Here is an 18,922-nt window from a genome sequence, read left to right on the forward strand (position 1 = left end):
AGGATCTAATTTTAATTAGATTGAGTTATCATTCAATACTATGATGGAAAAAAATATATGTGCACCATGTATGATGTTTTTCTTCTGAAACTATATGAAAATATATTTCTATCATGCGCAAAGGTTAATTTGATAAAGATTTTTGCAAAAACCTATGACATCACACGAGGATCGTGATTGATTGATTGTATGTTGTATGCTCGAGAATTTTTCACTCATAAAGGCTGCAAAATTTAGGCCTATGCTCGGCGCTTACGACCTTTGAGCAGGGAGGGATTTTTATCGTGCCACACCTGCTGTGACACGGGGTCTCGATTTTTGCGGTTTCATCCGAAGGACCGCCCCATTTAGTGGCCTTTTACGACAAGCAAGGGGTACTGAGGAACCCGGATCCCCACGGGATCCTAAAAAGAAGACAAAAATAACAAAGTTAAATTGTGATATAATTAGCACAACAAAAGTCAGTAATAGAAGGATAAAACTGTTGAATAAATGACAAAAAAAAAAAGAGGCTGGATTCTGATTCATATCATATTTATGATACGAAAGACAGACTATAGCCTATCTGTGAATTAAATTCTTTTGTTCTCCATCTGCACCTCATTTCCACTTAGCCGACACATTTGGATTTGTCTTAAGCAAAATGATAGTCTTCTTTTAAAAACTGGTAGATTTATTACGTTTTAAAGTGAATTATATATTCAATAAAACATTTTTGTAATGAAACAAAAACAATTCTGCTCTCTGTTTCACATCTTGTTTAAGGAGGTATACTACATCGTCATATAATGGCTAACTTCCTTTTAAAACAGGAGTGGAAATATTAATATCGACAATATTTGTCAATTCCGTTTCAACTTAGTTGCCTAGTTGAGTGGGTTAGCGTATCATCTGCAAAGTGGGTTCGAGTCCATTAAAAAAATCATAATATTTTCTACTAAAACTGCATTTTTTGACTAATTAAAGTAAATTTGAAAGTTTTCTATTTCAAAATATTGTACATACCTTTCGCTTTTTATCCATATCAAGTTTCTTTGGTGTAGTATTCCTCCTTAATGCAACACGACCTCTTGCCAAACCGAAGTTGATAATCGTGGAGGTTAATAGGTATGTAGTGCGATATGAAAAATATACGCTTTACATTCAAAGTATTAACAAGAAACAGAGGTGTTTTAAGTTTATAGATATACAATAAAGTTAGATACATAGATTTGTAAAATATATTCAAAATAAGACCAATGCATTAGCCACTGGGAATATTTTATATCAACGACACACTTGGCTTTCGATGTTATTCTCAATTTATTAAGGTGATATTGACGTTTCTCACTGTCAAAGATAAAGGCATGGGTTTTAAAACTTGTTTTATGTGTCGCACAATCCACCAGAAGCCACTAAAATAACACTGGGTATCATTACGTATTACAGTTTCTATGGAGATATATATTAAAGGATTTACCATGAAATATATTGAAAATATAGTTAAACTCTGCTGCTGATGTTGGATACATTTACTCTTTCAAAATCATAACAGGTTGATTTAATTTTCCAATTTTGGTAATCTAGTGGAAGGCTTTGTGACCGTTTATACTTCAATCCTTCTATAAGGGCCAAGGGCTAAAAACGATGATTTGCTATCTGCAATTAACTCAAGACATTCTCATTTCATTAGTTAATTGGCCATTCAATGAAAAAAATGCCAATCATATATTCAAGAGACATTTGATGTTAGACCCTTCGGAGTTCTCCAAACATCTTGATTGTGCACCAGTGCTTTTCTCAACGCAGGGTCGACTATTGGTTCAATCAAACGAACTCATTTGGTTGCCGGACCGTCCCTAATAACGAAGCGTTGTTTATAAGAGGCGCCTGGCACTTCTACACACACAGTTTTTTGTTGGAATGGACAAAATGATGTTTCCCGTACTTCTTGGTTTGACAGTTTTAGGCTTTGTTACGTCAGGCCTTCCGGTTAGAGAACCAAAACAGGAACTGTACCCAGGTTTACAAAAGGTGAGAATTATATGCATATTTATGTGGTTTGTCTTCTAAGGTGAGAATTATTTGCATATATACGTGGTTTGTCTTCTGAGGTGAGTTATCTCCATATTATATGTGGTTTGTCTTCCTATTTACAAAATCTTATTACAAACGAATCAATGCGTCCTTATGACAACCTCAAGGAGAAACTATGCTGACTGCATCCAGTTTTAATTTCAACTACCATGACCAATATCGGCACTCTAGTCGAATGCTAGCATTAGTAGTATTTCCAATAGTACACTTTATTTGTAGAAGTAGGATATTCCTCTTTAGGTGAGAAATCCCGAAGGATTAGGAGGGATTTTCTGTGGTTTTCGTTAAGAGTATAGTCATACATGTATTAGTGTCATACATGTATTAGTGTCATTAGCATACACGTTTCTGAGAAGTCTAAATATTCCATTATTTTTAACTGGGTACCTGTAAAGTGCGAAACGAAATCGAAACGAAACGAAACGAAATCTACCGAAACGAAACGAAACCTACCGAAACGAAACAAAACGAAACAGATTGTACAACTTTTATAATAATTAAAAATGGTATCTTAGGCCCCTGTGAAAGTTACCACATATAAATAAAATTCGCCTTATTATCATAATTTAAAAAGTTCGGTTATACATGTACAATGTTTCGTTTCGTTAGGTTTCGTTTCGTTTCGGTGGGTTTCGTTTCGTTTCGGCATATTTCGTTTCGTTTCGGTAGATTTCGTTTCGTTTAGGTAGATTTCGTTTCGCACTTTACAGGTACCCTTTTTAACTGGCCACAGAACGTACGATGTTGTACACTTATTTGTTGGTGATGCATGTAGATTATAGGAGAACCTACACCAAGTGCATTACATGAAATCGTTAAATACGCTAAATTGTAAGTTGTAAAAGGAAATCGTCACGGTTTCTTTCCAGAGGTCCAGTAACGGCAATCCACACTGGCAGGAAGTTGCTAATAACTTGTTACTTCGTTTGATGGTCGTGGTGGAGGACACTTTACAAGAGTTAGGGGCTAGTCAGACAGATCTGATGGAAGTCCAGAAGAAAAGATCTCGCATCACAGCCTGTTACTTCCAAGCCATCACGTGTTACTAATTCAAGTCTGGAATTTATGTGCCCGAATGAAAATTTATGAAATTTACTAACAACATATAACAACTTATCAATTAAATGAATCTGCCTTAATTGTCTGTTGGTTTGTTTAAGCACGGGATGTTTATTGTGCTAATAAACGCTGACGTGCGCTTTCAATATGTCTGTACATGTACACACCGCTGTGTTCTATCAGCAATGAAGTTCATTTCTGTTGGAATTTCGAGCCATGAAATGACATACTATAATATGCACAATATCAACATTTTCAATGTTCCTGATGCTGTTGCTTTCGATATCTACCAATATTAATTATAGTTATTTCCCCACGAACGCGTTGCAGTGTTAACAATGGGCTAATGAATCTTGATGAATATGTACTTTATAAAAGTGAAATTTATTTCTTAAGGTAATTCCATCCTTTTAGAATTATAGGTTCAATCTTATATTTGATTGTCGATTCTTCAAATAATATATCTTGGTAACAAATAAAAGTGATAAAATAAGTATGATGCGGTATTAATAATTTTTTTATCAATTGGCATAATATACCTGTTATCAACGTCAGAGAATTGCAATTTTCATTAAACAGCATTATCAAAATTCTCAAAAACGGATTGTAACGATATAATAGTATTCATAACAATTTCATGAAACTGTTTATTCAAAATTATACAAAATTGTTGTGAAAAATAAAGGAAATCTATAGCACAATAGACTTGATAAATAATTTAATGAAAACAGAGTTATTGCCCTTGGATTCAATATTTTGAAACATATAATTGATTATTCATATATAACTTAGACTTTTGAAATATTTTATGGTTAACAAGATTTTTTATAATAACCATTGAAAAAGACTCTGACAAAATTTACGTTTCTGTCATGCATAAATCTTGTTATATCATTGACTTTGCAAAATCTTATGACGTCACAGGAGGGTGGAAATACCTTAATTGTTGTGTCTTAGGGAGGGGGGCTAACCATTACCAACAGTTTCTTGCAAGCAAAAATGGCGGGGGGGGGGGGTGTCATACATAGAAAAAAGGGGGAGGAGCATCGTCGGATACCCACGGGTGATCTCGTTTTTTACTCATCACCCGTGGACAAACGCGCCAGAAAATCATTGTATGTAATAAAATATGCGCGGGTCATTTGATTGGCTGTTGCACAGAGTCGCGATGGCAAATCAACGAATCAAAGTTTATGTTACGTATGTATGTTCGGCAATGACAAAAACTTTTCCGTAGTTAACACACCGATTGCAAATAAATCCACTCACCGGTGCATTTCGCAGTTTGATCTGAAAGGTACTCCTATATAATTATTGACTGGTATTTGATGTAAGTGACCTGTAAGACTTGTCTTTAATCGTTTTAAAACAAAATTTGCATGTTTTAACAGGCGTCAAGATATTTAGCATAAATAGCAAACTAATAAACGTGTTCAAAATTGAAGAGTTCCAAATTTTTTGATTGGTTGTCTATAATCAACAAATTTGCATATTTTACGACGATAATTCGGGAGTTTGCCCACAGGTGATGTCAGAGTAAAAAACGAGATCACCCGTGGGTATCCGACGATGGGGGAGGAGTATATACATGGGTAACTTTCTGTTGGTATATATTCAAATTGTAACGATTTGAGCTGCAAAACAAGCAAGAAATATGCACCTAAAAACCTGAAAACATGGAACACTAACAAAGAAGACAAATAATAATGACGCATGTACGCTATGATAGGCGAAGATAAAGAACGGTGATCAATCTCACAACTCCCACAAGGAATATAAAGTAAAGAGTTGGGCAAACACAGACCACTGGACATACCAGAGGTGGGATCAGGTGTCTAGGAGGAGTAAGTACCCACTGTCGACCGGTCACACACTCTGTGATCCCTATGTCTTGAACAGGTAAACGGAGTAATCCGTAGTCAAAATCAGTTTGCCAAGAACGGCCTAACAATTGGTATGAATTAACACGTCAAACAGCATTTGACCCAGTGATAGGTTATATGGGCAAATTAGATCATTATTACGACCATAGGGGGGGGGGGGGGGGTGTCTCCGTGGCGTAGTGGTTAGAGCATCGCGCTCAAAACCACACGGCCTCTCGCCTCTGTCGGCGCGGATTCGAATCCTGCTCGCGCCGGTAAGTGAGACAGTTTCCCAGTTTACTTTCGGAAGTTCAGTGGATTGTATCTGGGTTCTCTCTTCCACCAATAAAAACTGGGCACCACCAGATAACTGAAAAATTGTTGAGTGTGGCGGAAAACATCAGTCAATCCAAAGGAGATATCTCTCAAACAGAAGATATACCTTTCCAAGAGATAGGGTTTTTTAAAAATATGAATATTATGTTAACTAAAGTTAAACTTGAAATTGCACCACTACTAGTCAGTGAAACAATTACTACTGATCTACAGGCACAATGATATTGGTACAATTTATATATTCAAGTACAATATATATAAAATTTCCTATCAGTTCCTAATAAAAATGAAGGGAATCAAAATCCTGGTGTAATTATCATACAAATTGCTAGGCTCAGCCTGACGACAACTGATTAATGCTGTCCCAACGATCTCCTCAATTCTATTTCACTTTGAGAGATATCTCTTTTACATTGACTATGAAAAATCTCTTTACGGTAAGTACAGAACAATATCTCTAAAGGATAAGAGATATCTATTTTTTTTTAAATTAAGTTAAAGAGATATCTTTAGAGGTTAAAGAAAGATCTCTCTAGCTTTACCAGATGCATATAGTAAAACAACTAAATGGGGCGGTCCTGCGGACGAGACTGCAAAAACGAGGCCCAGTGTCACAGCAGGTGTGGCAAAATAAAGATCCTTCCCCGGCTGCTCAATGGCCATAAGCACCGAGCATAGGCCGAAATTTTGCAGCCCTTCACCGGCAGTGGTGACGTCTCCATATGAGTGAAATATTCTCGAGAGGGACGTTAATCAATATTCAATCAATCAAAAACATTTCTTAAGGAATACCTCGTATTTAGAAGCTTAACATACTTAATCACGATTATATGGAGCGCCAAATTAACATACACTATCTTCAATTATTTGAAGATGTCATCAATTCAATTATTGCTCTCTTTAATTGAATTAATGCGCGCATTAAATCAATACGCAAGATCGTAAATTATACCGAGTTGGGGGACCTCTCTTGTAAAGAAGTCCGGTAAAGCGTGTCGATCTTAGGCATTTTTTGTTTATTCAAAACATGGCATCGGAAGACGATTTAACCTGCATGTGCTTTAAATGAAAGGTGTGTAAAAACGTCTGGATACAGGAAAAATGAACTTCTGAATTTAGCTCGCGAAGCTATATATTTTGACGCAAGTTCTTCTCAGCTTTGAGAATTTCCTGGCTGGCAGCAGTCGGAAAAAATCCACCACATTTCCATTAAAATATATCAGTTGTGGATATTTCTGCGTATTATGTTTCTTTCTTGAATCATTACTATAGGATACTGCAATGCAATGATAGTGCACCATTGTTAAAATCGGGTGAATCAATTACGACAAAAGTTGCAGAACTGGTATTATTTACCAACATGCTCAAATTCTCGCATACTCTGGGTCTCGCGAGACTTTGAAAGGGGAAAGTAAAATTTAAAACCAAGACGGAAAAAGTAGTCGCGATCTTGCGTAGCTGAAGAATCTTTTAAAAATGCTATCATCAATTCAATTAATGCGCGCAATAATTCAGAAATGATGATATCATTAATAAACTGAAGATATCTTTAATTGAATTGTTGCGCGCATCAAATGAATTGATGATCATATCTTCAAAGGCCAGTCCTTCGACTGAAAAAATATGCTGTAGTAGAAACACTTGTATCCCTGATCAATGAGGTACATGTACATATCCCATTTCTGACACAGTGCTCCTCTTTTGACTTTAAATAGGCCTAAAGGTTTTGTAGGAGAAGAAAAATTCTTTTTTCTGTGCTCAAAAGTCAAAAGGAGGAACTTGTTGATCCACTCCTTGCGGTCAGAACCGTGCAGAAAGAACTATATAAGATGACCCCACCTTGGGGGTAGAATCCACATCTTCTTCTTACAGCACAGTAATCATCCTGTTCAACTTCACCTGGACATCAGTGGCTGAAGTATGGTCATTGATGACCCCCCCCCCCTTCCCAGTTTATTCATACAATTTACGTAGGCCTGTACTGTACGAGTAAAGGGCGAGAGATTCGATTGCATCTGCCCTTCTAACTAGGACAACGTAACTGCCCTTTTAGCACACTCGAGAAAAAACGGACTTGATGGAAAAAGTCCATCATTTATGATTTGCACAATCTCTCATACAGAGTTGTCGATCCTTACAGTGCTCACTGTACATTTCTCAATATGACGTCATCATTCATGACGTCAAAAAAGCCATGAGATGAGGTTCGCCTTTTTGTTTGTAATCAAGGTCCTTTGCTTCTGCTGGGTTTGGGCCAGTGATAACGAATAGTAAGTATTTCTCACATTCAGGATATCAAAACGTTAGCTATCTGACATCCGAGCCAAGCCAAATGAAATTTACAGCTGATAAACTTGGCCCTGAAGAATATATCCTCGCGCCTCTTGCGCCCAAATTTTGACGGTTTAAATAAAGATATATCTACAGACTTAGAGTCCTAGATCTAATGGAAGGCACTAAACCACTAGACTATGTATACCCCCTTTTTGTATTAGTTGACCGTTCTCTTACTATAAAATTATACATACTCACCCACTGGACTTTTAGCCCCCCCCCCTCCCTGATCTATGTACAGTTTTAATATATAGATCTACATACATGTAGATCTATATAAACATGTACAATGAGTAACCGATTATGTAAATGAGTCAACTTTGTTGTTTTATGTTTTATATCTGGACAAAGTTTTAGCCTCCATATCTTGTACGAGTAAGAACAAAAACATTGAGTGTGTTCAGTTATATAAGTGCAGACGGTGTGATTAGTGTCTCATGTAGTCATCTTGCACTCTCTTTGAAAATAATGACAAAGATGACTTCTACTCTACTTTAAAATTATAAAAGTATTTCAAATCTTAAAGTAAGAAAACAGTCGACTTTTCTTGTTAGAGTGTAAAATGATTACATTGTACATAATTTGAAACATGAATCATATAAGGGGAGGATTTTCATATGCATGTAATCTTTTTAAATTATGTCACCGACATAGATTTTGATGGGGATTATACAGAGGGAGTAGGGGGATACGGTCTAGCGGTCACATGCTGGTCATTGAATATCTTCGAAACGAAGTTATCATAAATAGCCAACATTATTAATGTTTAGGAAAGTTTTACAAATTTTCCTTATCATCGTCAACTGCTGACTGAAAAATATATTAACATGTCTGTCCTCCATATTTCTCTAGATGTCAACTGATGATACTAACATGCCTGTCCTCCATATTTCTCTAGATGTTAACTGATGATACTAACAAGTGTGTCCTCCATATTTCTCTAGATGTCAACTGATGAATTTTTACGTGTACTATGTATATTGATTATTTGTTACATTATATTGTGTACCTTATGTACCATTTGGTGGTTTGGGCGAAATAAACGAATTGGAAAATACAGAAATGGGATAATAAACGGTCCAGTGGGCTTTCACTCTATTAATCACGGATCTGTAAATATTAATAAGAATTATTAATCAAACGTCGGTAACATCGGGGTACCTGTAAAATGTGAAACGAAATCTGCCGAAACGAAACAGATTGTAAAACCGAACTGTGTAATCATGATAATAAAAAAAATGGGATCTCAGGTCCCTGTGAAACATCTAAATGAAATTCTCTTCCCTGTTGATGAGATCTTACGGGTTGACTGGTAAATTTTTAAGCGGCGAATCGGTTAGCATCAAGCATTGTTCGAAGACACTGGTGTCTGAGAAAGTTGAAAGCAGGAAGAAGTTTAACCTCTTATTTTATCTCTAATTGCTGAGGTGCGAGTACTTTTAACAATGGAAAATATTAAATAGCATACTTCCCATATCTATGTAGCAATATTCCATTATCACCTGCTTATGGTGTTTATATCTCTCAACTCCCCCTTTCCAACTTTAATTTTTTTCTTTTAAAACTTTGTATCAGTCAACCCGAAAGCCTACATCAAAGGGGAGGCGAATTTTATTTATATTTGGTAACTTTCACAGGGGCATGAGATACCATTTTTAATTATTATGATTAAAAGAGTTCGGTTATACAATCTGTTTAGTTTCGGTAGGTTTTGTTTCGTTTCGGTGGTTTTCGTTTCACACTTCACAGGTACGGGTCCGTAACATTGAGGAATATTGGTATGCTTTAGTACACGTTATATACCCGTTGCCTCATCATTTGATCACAGCGTATTCAAACTTTCGTGTTTTTACGCCAAACATTTCATTGTAAAATAAATCATTCTGATCTCATTTTTTCTGTAATTTTTATGAAATCTAAAGCATTTGTTACAAAATATCAGAATGTAAATTCTATTATTTTGGAAACTTTGACCAAAATTGAAGAAATGTGACTACTTTTACATCAACTTTTCGCACTCTATTTCCTTATCTATAATCCTTTTTAAGAGTGGAACAAAGACCTTGAATGTGGTGTTCTTACAGTCTGCACCTGCTGATGGTTTCATTCCGTTTTAAACTCGCCCATATACAGTTATGAGAGAGAGAGAGAGAGAGAGAGAGAGAGAGAACAATTTCGTCCGGTATCAAATTCGCCCACTGACAACAAAGGCGAAAGGGACGATGTATGTTTGACTGTATAGGAAAAACTTACTGAGACCAGAAACTTAAGATATTTGTATTGTTAAAGGTGCAAACGATAAAGTGACGCTAGATAATTTTATGAAAATGATTTGGAAAATTAATTATATAGTAAAAATAATAAAATATGACTCCTTTAAGGCACTACGGTGTAGTTTACAAGCGGATCTAACATCTAATTTTATTTTTCTTTATTACTAAAGATTGATGAGGCTGATCAGACATCTTTTAAACAAAAAGGGTTGATTTTTTTATATTCTAATATTCTTTATTTTAAAAAAAATGTCATGCTTGTTATCATACCGTGGAAATGACTGACTATTTTACCTTTAACCTTTGTTTAACAGAATCTGCATTACATACCATTAGTGCATGTGACTGATCTGATGGGATTTTTTTCCCCATTCTAATTACTAACTCCATGACGTTTCTGTTTTCAGCAACGACTATGATGTAAATCTCTCAAATGAAATAAGATTGGAGGAGAAAAGAAACTTCAATTCCGGAAATCCTGGTAGGTTTCAGTCGAATATAATCACATTGAATGCACATTACATCTAATGAAAAAAAAATGCAAAAAAGCTTAAGTAATTCTGGCTCCAAATGTTATGGCTTGAATGGGGAGTTTTTATCGGAATCTCCAGGTTAATGGTCTGTTGATTTAACAGTATGTGGTATTTCTCGTTCCACTCAACACTTTGTTATACTTTTTATCTATTGTTTAATATTTCAACGCTGTAGCGTGTCCCCTTTTACATTTTACAGATGAATCAGAAAATGAAGATGACGAAGAAGGACCCTTTACCAATTTGTTGTCCGAGCTTGAGACCGACATTGGAGAACAATCTGACTTAAAGAAGAGGAATAATGGCGCCGGTTCCGGACTATCAGCTCAGCAAAAGACAGCTGTAATTCAAAGTCCGACTCAAGCCAATGCCACAGTCAACGGAAAGCCAGCTACACAAAATATCACAGCCAATGTTACGTCTAATTCAAGCAACAACCCGGTGGACAACAAAACAGAAAAATACAGTGATATCGAAAAGAAACAGAAAGAAGATAGTCATAAAAGCAAGCAAAATCTCAAAAAGCAGAAAAAGGTTGATGCAGTCCACAAAAAAAGCCAGAAAAAATATAATGAACCTCGCAAAATAGAGCACGCGACAGACGCTGTTAATAGACAACAAGAAGAAAAGAAATCGAATAAAAAGAACATTAAAGAAAAAAAGAAAAAGAAAAATCGGTACCAATCGGACAAAAACAAAAATGTAGATCAAGTCTCCTGTAGTAAGGCTAAGAAGTACCCCACATGTATGCAGATATACCGTGGTTGTATGCGCGAAAAAAGCCGTTGTAATCAGGTAAATTCAAAAAAGAAAAACGATCGTATTCATCAAGAGAAAAATTCAAATGAAAAAAGCACGGTAAAAGATATTAAGCGCTTGAAGACAAAAAGTGATAGAAACAGTGGAAAGAAAGAAACTCACAGGAACCATCGAACCAATGCTCAACACACCCAGTACAGAGGTAAGATTGTGAAAGGAAACCATAAAGTGTCTGATAATTCTGATTCATCCAAACTGTGGACAAATGGTGCGAAAGACAGAAAACGTCCAATCAGCAAACACCATGGAGGCAAAAAAGTGTCACCGAAGAAACCAACCGCAGAAAAAAGGAAGAAGGTAGATGATGAGATACGTGGAATGTTGAGATACCTTGGGAGAGTTAAGGGACATTTGTCTGATATCAAGCAAAACAGTGGAAAAAGAGGACACTGAAAAACAAAGAAACAGAAGCGAGATTCCATGTGATTATCCTTTGCGACCTAGTCTCCTGCTATGTTTTATAATGAAGATTAAAAACTGAAATGTCAACTTGTCAAGAGTTAGATGAAGACAATACTCCGATACAACGTTAATTCCTTCTCGACCTTCTGTACAATTAGGATTCCACTAACTCATTCAGCACTGCTTATATTCGGCTGCAGTTGATACAATATACATGTATACATTTACAAAATGTGGTATCATAAAATCGTTTGCGTTATCATTTAAAGTGCGATAAAATCACAACAATATAGACCGGAAGCTAGAGTGCTTAGCTTAGCAGATAGGAAGCCTTTTAGGGTAAAGTTCACTGAAGGCTGTAAGCGGGGTTTTCTGTTCAAAGTTTTGCCTGTCTCAGTCTAATGTAGACTTCTTTACAATCTGACTAATGTATACGTACAGACCTTTATTATAAATATATAATATAGGTCTGTACATTAGTCAGATTGGACTTCTTTACATTTATATTGACCTCTCTAGAACACATGCTTTTATTGCATAGCTATCTTTAGAACGTGTGTGGTTACATGGAACCATCCAAATTCCAACATGGCTTCTGAAAACGATGTCTTATTCATAACTGCTGGTGTGTCCTCTACCTTAAAATATTTCTCTACTCTAACATGACAGCAGAGGTTTAGAATCTTTCCTTTGGAAAAAAAAAACAACTCTTTTAAGGTATTTCAGACGTGCAAATGCTCCACCCGTACATGTAGATACCAGGTTTTGAACATATCCGTCATTGTTTATGATTTTCTTTACCAATATCGATTTCTTCTATATGTTTCTATAGCACTTTATGACAAGTCCATGGTGTGTACACCATTTTTAGCACAAGCGTTAGATTATGGAGCACCAAATTAACATAAACTCAGTTAATTGAAGATATCTTTAATTATTTGAAGATATCAGCAATTCATTTGATGCGTGCAACAGTTCAATTAAATATATCTTCGAATAATTAATGATATTACACCCGTTTCGAAATAAGAGCTTTTCCGTGTAGTTGGTGAATTTAGTGGAACTTTGAATACCTAAGTAGGACGGAGTGGAGCTACAGTCAGCGAGGAAGACGATAAAATGTATTTTGAATATATAAATGTAGGAAATACTATTGAAAAAAATATTTTACTACAGTGGAAACAAGCAATGTCATATTTTTAAGTAATATGCTGGATATGATACGTATGTACGAGCAACGAAATATCGTAATATAATAAGAATCCCATGTATCATTTACTTTGTGTATATAAGTCGAATTCTGGTGATGAAACTGCGTATGAGAAACTTACTTAGCACATTAACTTAAATGCAATGATGAATATTTTTCACACTCCCGCATGTAAACAAGTTGTTTCGCGCCTTAATATAAACGTGAGTTCTCCAAAGGGAAATAACTCGGACGTATCTCGAAACTGGCGTATTCTGAGTTACTGCGCGTACTAATTGAATTGTGAATCGATTATATCAACAATTGAATTCATGACGTGTGCTACAATTTAATGGAAAAGAGCAATAATTCAATGCGCGCATCAATTCAAATAATGTGCGCAATAATTGAATTAGAGCTCTCTTCAATGGAATTCTAGTGCACATTGATTCAATTAATGCGCACTATTATTAAAGTATTGCTGTCTTCAATTGAATTGTGTGTGTGTGTGTGTGTGTACACTGTTCGATTTGCAACCGAAAGGTCCGGCACCGCATCCAATCTATGACATTAGAATTTAGTTGTGACGTTCTATTTTTGGAACGTTTCATTACTTATAAGGGATTTTCGAGTTCTTCTGTTCAATGCGTATTTTGTGTTTTGGCATCTTCGCTAGCCAAGGGATTACGATCCGCTCCGCTTTTCTACAAACCCTTGGCAGATTTAGTGCAATTTTCGTAGCTTTGAGTGGTGCCCTCTAGCGGATGGAGAAAACAACCCTGTTTGGATTACATCATGATTATCCAATGAAAATGCGTGTTTCAGCTATTGTTTAAAAGTTGTTTAGAAATGGCTGCGCTCTTTGTTTAGAAATGGCTGCACTCAGAGAGTAGCGCAGTGTGGTATGCAAATCAATCAAAATATTAATAATAAATTCAACTATCACTTAATTGCATACTTGAAAAAGAAATCAGTGAGAATATTATTTAGAAAATAAACATGTGTGAACCCGTGAAATATATGTAGTCGTTGGGTCAACGTCTAAAAATAACCCCACGTGTATAAGGTGAATTCCAAAATGAGGAAAATAGCCCTGACGCAACTGTCTAAATCTGGGATAGATAGAACATAAAACAACGAATTACAAGAGATGTTTGATATCAAACTTATGGTACGGTACTGTAGTAAATAAAATGCACTTCTTTACGCAGATACGAGTCTGAACTGCGCACGTGGCATCATTGGTTTGGATATGTATTTGATACACGGCCGAGTGACAATTGTAGGTATTTAAATTTCTTTACTTTTTTTCACGTGATCTAACGTAACACGTTCTCTGATTGAGCAGTGGACTTTCCCTGCGTCCAATCATATGCTGAAAGTTGAGGCTACGAAAATCACACTAAATCTGCCATGGGTTTGTAGAGAGGCGGAGCCGATCGTAAACCCTTGGCTAGTGAAGATGGTGTTTTGGGGGTCTACCTAAGTCACATGATTTGGTGATTTGTTAGGCATGCTTACTTCTTTATTCCAGTTAAGCTAACAATAAGATGATTTCGTTCATTTTTTTACTTACTGGTTTCAATGCCAAAATTAAGAACTGTATTATGGGGTTGTAGCGTAGAGACTCATTCGAACCAATGACATAATTTTAATGCCTGCATGACTTTTTCAAACCATATTTGCTACCAAATCATCCGAATCATAGTAAAGCAAAAGTAAAACCATTTTCATTGAAATCTATGGAAAAACATTTGCACGCTCAATCAAGCGAAGTGTCGCATTGTTATTGAACGATAGTGCCTTTCCGTGTCATGGCAAGCGGCGACAAAGATTTTCTTACGGAATAACGAGTTCCGTGTCTTTTGTTTAGTTAAAAGCAAAACAATTTTTCAAATATCGTAAGTCCGTATACATGTAGAATCTTTCAGATACAATTTACATGTATTAGACAGTTTTGTTAAAAAATGAAACTGAATTTTCACTATCTACATAGTATGCCTGGGGTAAAGAAAAAGGTTATATCACAATAAGCGTGTCGCACTTTTATTACCTCATTACCCTTTTTATCGTCCTTCCCTAGGAACTTGGTTAAGATGGCGCTGACTTCTGTTTTATTCCGCATTGACTGCAATCGTGGTGTTGGTTCTCTTTTTTTCTGTGTTGATTGCAAACTCGTCGTTTGAAGATCCATCTGGAGGTTGCTCGGATGCCTCGTCATCCGTTCTCCGGATATTATACGTGAGCTTTTCCGATCACCCGTCGTCTGTCTGTCTGTAAACTTCTCACATTTTCTCCAGAACCGCGGGGCCAATTTCAACCAAAATTAGCGCAAAACAAAATTGAGTGAAGGGCTTTTAATTTGCTTCAAATGAAGGGCCAGACCCCTTCAAAGGACAGATAATCACGAAAATGCAAAAATAGGGTGGGGTCATTAAAAATCTTCTCAAGGACCACTTGGGCAGAAAAAACAACAACGAAATTTACATGAAAGCTTTCTGACATGGTGCAAATTCAAATTTGTTAAAATCAAAGCCCCCGGGGGTAGGATGAAGTCACAATAGGGGATCAAAGTTTTACATGCGGATATGTAGGTGGAATCTTTAAAAATCTTCTCAAGAACCACTAAGCCAGAAAAGTTGAAATTTACATGAAACCTTCCTAATATAAAGTAGATTCAAATTTCCTAAAATCATGGTCTCCGGGAGTAGGGTGGGGGCCACAATAGGGGATCAAAGCAAGATTAAAATACAGATCTCTCAAATAGCGCACATCGCAGAGAGATCTGACAACGACCCACAAAGGGTAATGTTCTGTGACGTAAACATTACCTTTGTTTTAGCTAATCAGATTTGAGCTTATCACAATCAGAAAGTTTATGATGAAAGGTGAAGATAACGAACAGTGATCAATCTCATAACTCCTATAAGCCATACAAAATAGAGAGTTGGGCAAACACGGACCCCTGGACACACCAGAGGTGGGATCAGGTGCTTAGGAGGGGTAAGCATCCCCTGTCGACCGGTCACCCCGCCGTGAGCCCTATATCCTGATCAGGCAAACGGAGTTATCCGTAGTCAAAATCAGTGTGCCAAGAACGGCCTAACAATTGGTATGAATATATATATATATGTGAATTTCTTTTAAAAATATATCTTGAATTATTTAAGCTAGGGCTTTCATAGTTTGTATATACATTTTTATGGCAAGACCTTTCATGTGATACAATGGCGTGTGACCTTGACCTGAAAGTTTGATCTACTTTGAATAAAAGTCTGACATAATCAATATGTTCTGAACTATTTTTATACGCCCGCCATTAGACGGGATTTATTATGTTATTGTTATGGCGCTGTCCGTGCGTCTGTCTGGCTAGCTAGCTGGCAGGCAGGCTGTCTGTCCGTCCGTCCGAGGTAAAGTTTTCCGGACTTTTTTCCGTAACAGATGCATGTACGACTTTGAAATTTGGTCACAATTTCTCCCTATACAAGTGTAAGAGTGAGTTTGCATTTTAGCTGGATTGGTCCGTCCTTGACCTACTTTAGGGCTTTAAGTATGACAAACAGTTTTCCGGATATTTTTTTTTTCTCGTTACAGATACTGATATTGCCGTGAAATTTACACACAAGCTTCCTCTCAGAGGAATACAATTTTAGTTTGCATTTCAGCTGGATTGGTCTGTCATTGACCTACTATGGGCTAAAAATAGGTCAAACAGTTTTCTGATCTTATTTTCATTATAGATACAGATATTGCCCTGAAATTTAGTCACAGGCTTCCTCTTGGAGGATAATTCAGCTGAATTGGTGCACTATGACCTACTTTTGGGTTAAAAATAGGTCAAACAGTTTTCCGGGCTTTTTTCATTACGAATTCAGATATTGCGCTGAAATTTAGTAACCTGCTTATTATTGGTGGAATACAAATTTAGTTTGCATTTCAGCTGGATTGGTTGATCCTTGACCTACTTTTGGACTAAGAATAGGTCAAACAGTTTTCCGGGTTTTTTTTCATTACGGATAAAGATATTGCCCTGATATTTAGTGAAAGGCTTCCTCTCGGAGGAATACAAGTGCATTTAGCATTTCAGCTGGATTGGTGCACTACGGCCTACTTTGAGGGTAGAAGTAGGTCAAATAGATTTCCAGATTTTTTTTCGGTATGGTCACAAGTATTGCTCTGAAATTTTGTCACAACCTCCCTCTCAGAGAAATATACATAATCAGTTCACATTTCAACTTAATTGGTGCACCATGACCTACTTTAGGGCTAAAAGTAGATCAAATGGTTTCCTGGACTTTTTATCATCATAGATAGATATTGCACTGAGGTTTTGTCACAACTTCCCACACCGAGAATTACATAATCAGTTCACATGTCAGATGGATTGGTGCACCATGACCCACTTTAAGGCTTTCTATTCAGAATGTGTGTTGTATCAATTCAGACTGCATAATATGCTTCCAGGTTGAATTTCACTGTCTAACGGGCATATATTGTACCGTTTGCGGTGCTCTTGTTAAAAGATAGATCTTTCATATCAATTTCTTATGACAAGTCCTTTCGTTTCATATCATGTTTTTGACCCAGTGACTTTGAACTCGGAGTTTAAACTACTTTTAAAACCTACTTTAAGAGAACATACAACCTATTAAGTATCCAAAACTATTTAAGGTAGGGCTTTTATACTTTGTATATATTTTTTTTATGGCAAGACCTTATGGCACAATGGCGTTTGTTCTTTTGACCTTGGAGTTTGACCCACTTTAAAAATAAACCTGACCTATTGATATCTCCTGAGCAATTTATGCCAGGGCTTTCATATTTTATGTTTAGATTCTTTATGGCAAGACCTTGTTATGCTTAGTGTTTGACATTGTGACCTTTAACAACGGTAGAGCCAAGTTGGCTTAGATGATCAATGTGGTTCATGGGTCTCTTATTATTTTTTGTGGTTTCATTTTCTTTTTTAATATTATTTTTTTTCCTTATAAATTTGGATCGATAATTTTGCAAATCAAAATATGGATGAGCAGACAAAAAATGCGAGAATGAAAAATTAAATAAATCCATTTATTCGATGTCAACGTAGTATTTTAACACATTTTCTTTAAAAGTAGGGTCGATCCGCAAAAAATAATAAATAATAATAATAATAAATAGAAATATAATCAATTGAATGATTTTGATATCTGCATCCTTATATTCACTATCGTTGTTATCAAGCATTTCTAAATATGCATTAGAAATAACCGAGCGGCAGTTGCTTGTAAACACCGATTTGGAACCAAATAAATTTGGTAAATCTCGTTAAAGCAGGTGAAATAATGTTTGACGTGTCGAACAACCTAATAATTACATGCGTGCGATAATTTTAGTGCTTTTACAAGGTCAACAAAATTTGTCGAAATTCGGACCGTACAATTTTAATTAATTTATATAGCTAGAGTAGTAGCATCCATAAAATATCGGATTACATATTGCTGTTTTATGTTTATCAGCTTCTATTACCCAAACTCTGCTCACCGTAGCTCGTTTTTGCTGTCATAAAAAATCTGAACAAAAGAATGATTGAGATTGAAAATTTGTCATTTATTACAATACCAAATGACGAAAGAAATCTTTAACATAAGATTTTGGGGGAAATCAGATAATACATTCTACATGAAAGTACCTGCAAAGCTAAATTACTCAAAGTCTGATTTCCCCCAAAGAAGACAAAATAACTTAAATAATGCTACGCTATAAGATGACAAATAAAAATTCATCAAAACAAACCCAGAGCAAAAAGATGGCGAACAAATAAGGTCAACCCAAATGACGAAAAAGCCTATATAAAAAGATTGCATAGCACCGGAGTAAACCTCCATATTGAGGACGGAAAGTTGGGGTGGTGGAGGGTTGAACAAAATGAAAAAACTTTGATCCGCTTTACAATTTGTATTCACTGAATCCCATGTATATGAAAAGGCTAACGTGTGCAAAACACAAGCTATCGCGTGCCTATCCAAGCCATTGATTGGCTAACAAACTTGAGGC

At 36.1% G+C, this 18,922-nt stretch overlaps 1 protein-coding gene across 1 annotated transcript; it reads left to right on the top strand.

The window, feature by feature from the left end:
• The first annotated feature begins 7,506 nt into the window (after positions 1-7,506).
• Positions 7,507-11,941, top strand: LOC125650330 (uncharacterized). Its single transcript, XM_048878519.2, has 3 exons — positions 7,507-7,603; positions 10,348-10,421; positions 10,673-11,941. Exons 1-3 carry the CDS (start codon positions 7,533-7,535, stop codon positions 11,683-11,685), a joined length of 1,158 nt encoding a protein of 385 aa, XP_048734476.1. The 5' UTR covers positions 7,507-7,532; the 3' UTR covers positions 11,686-11,941.
• Positions 11,942-18,922: the final 6,981 nt, after the last annotated feature.

This window comes from Ostrea edulis, chromosome 1, assembly GCF_947568905.1.
Source record: "Ostrea edulis chromosome 1, xbOstEdul1.1, whole genome shotgun sequence".
NCBI classification, from domain to species: Eukaryota; Metazoa; Mollusca; class Bivalvia; order Ostreida; family Ostreidae; genus Ostrea; species Ostrea edulis.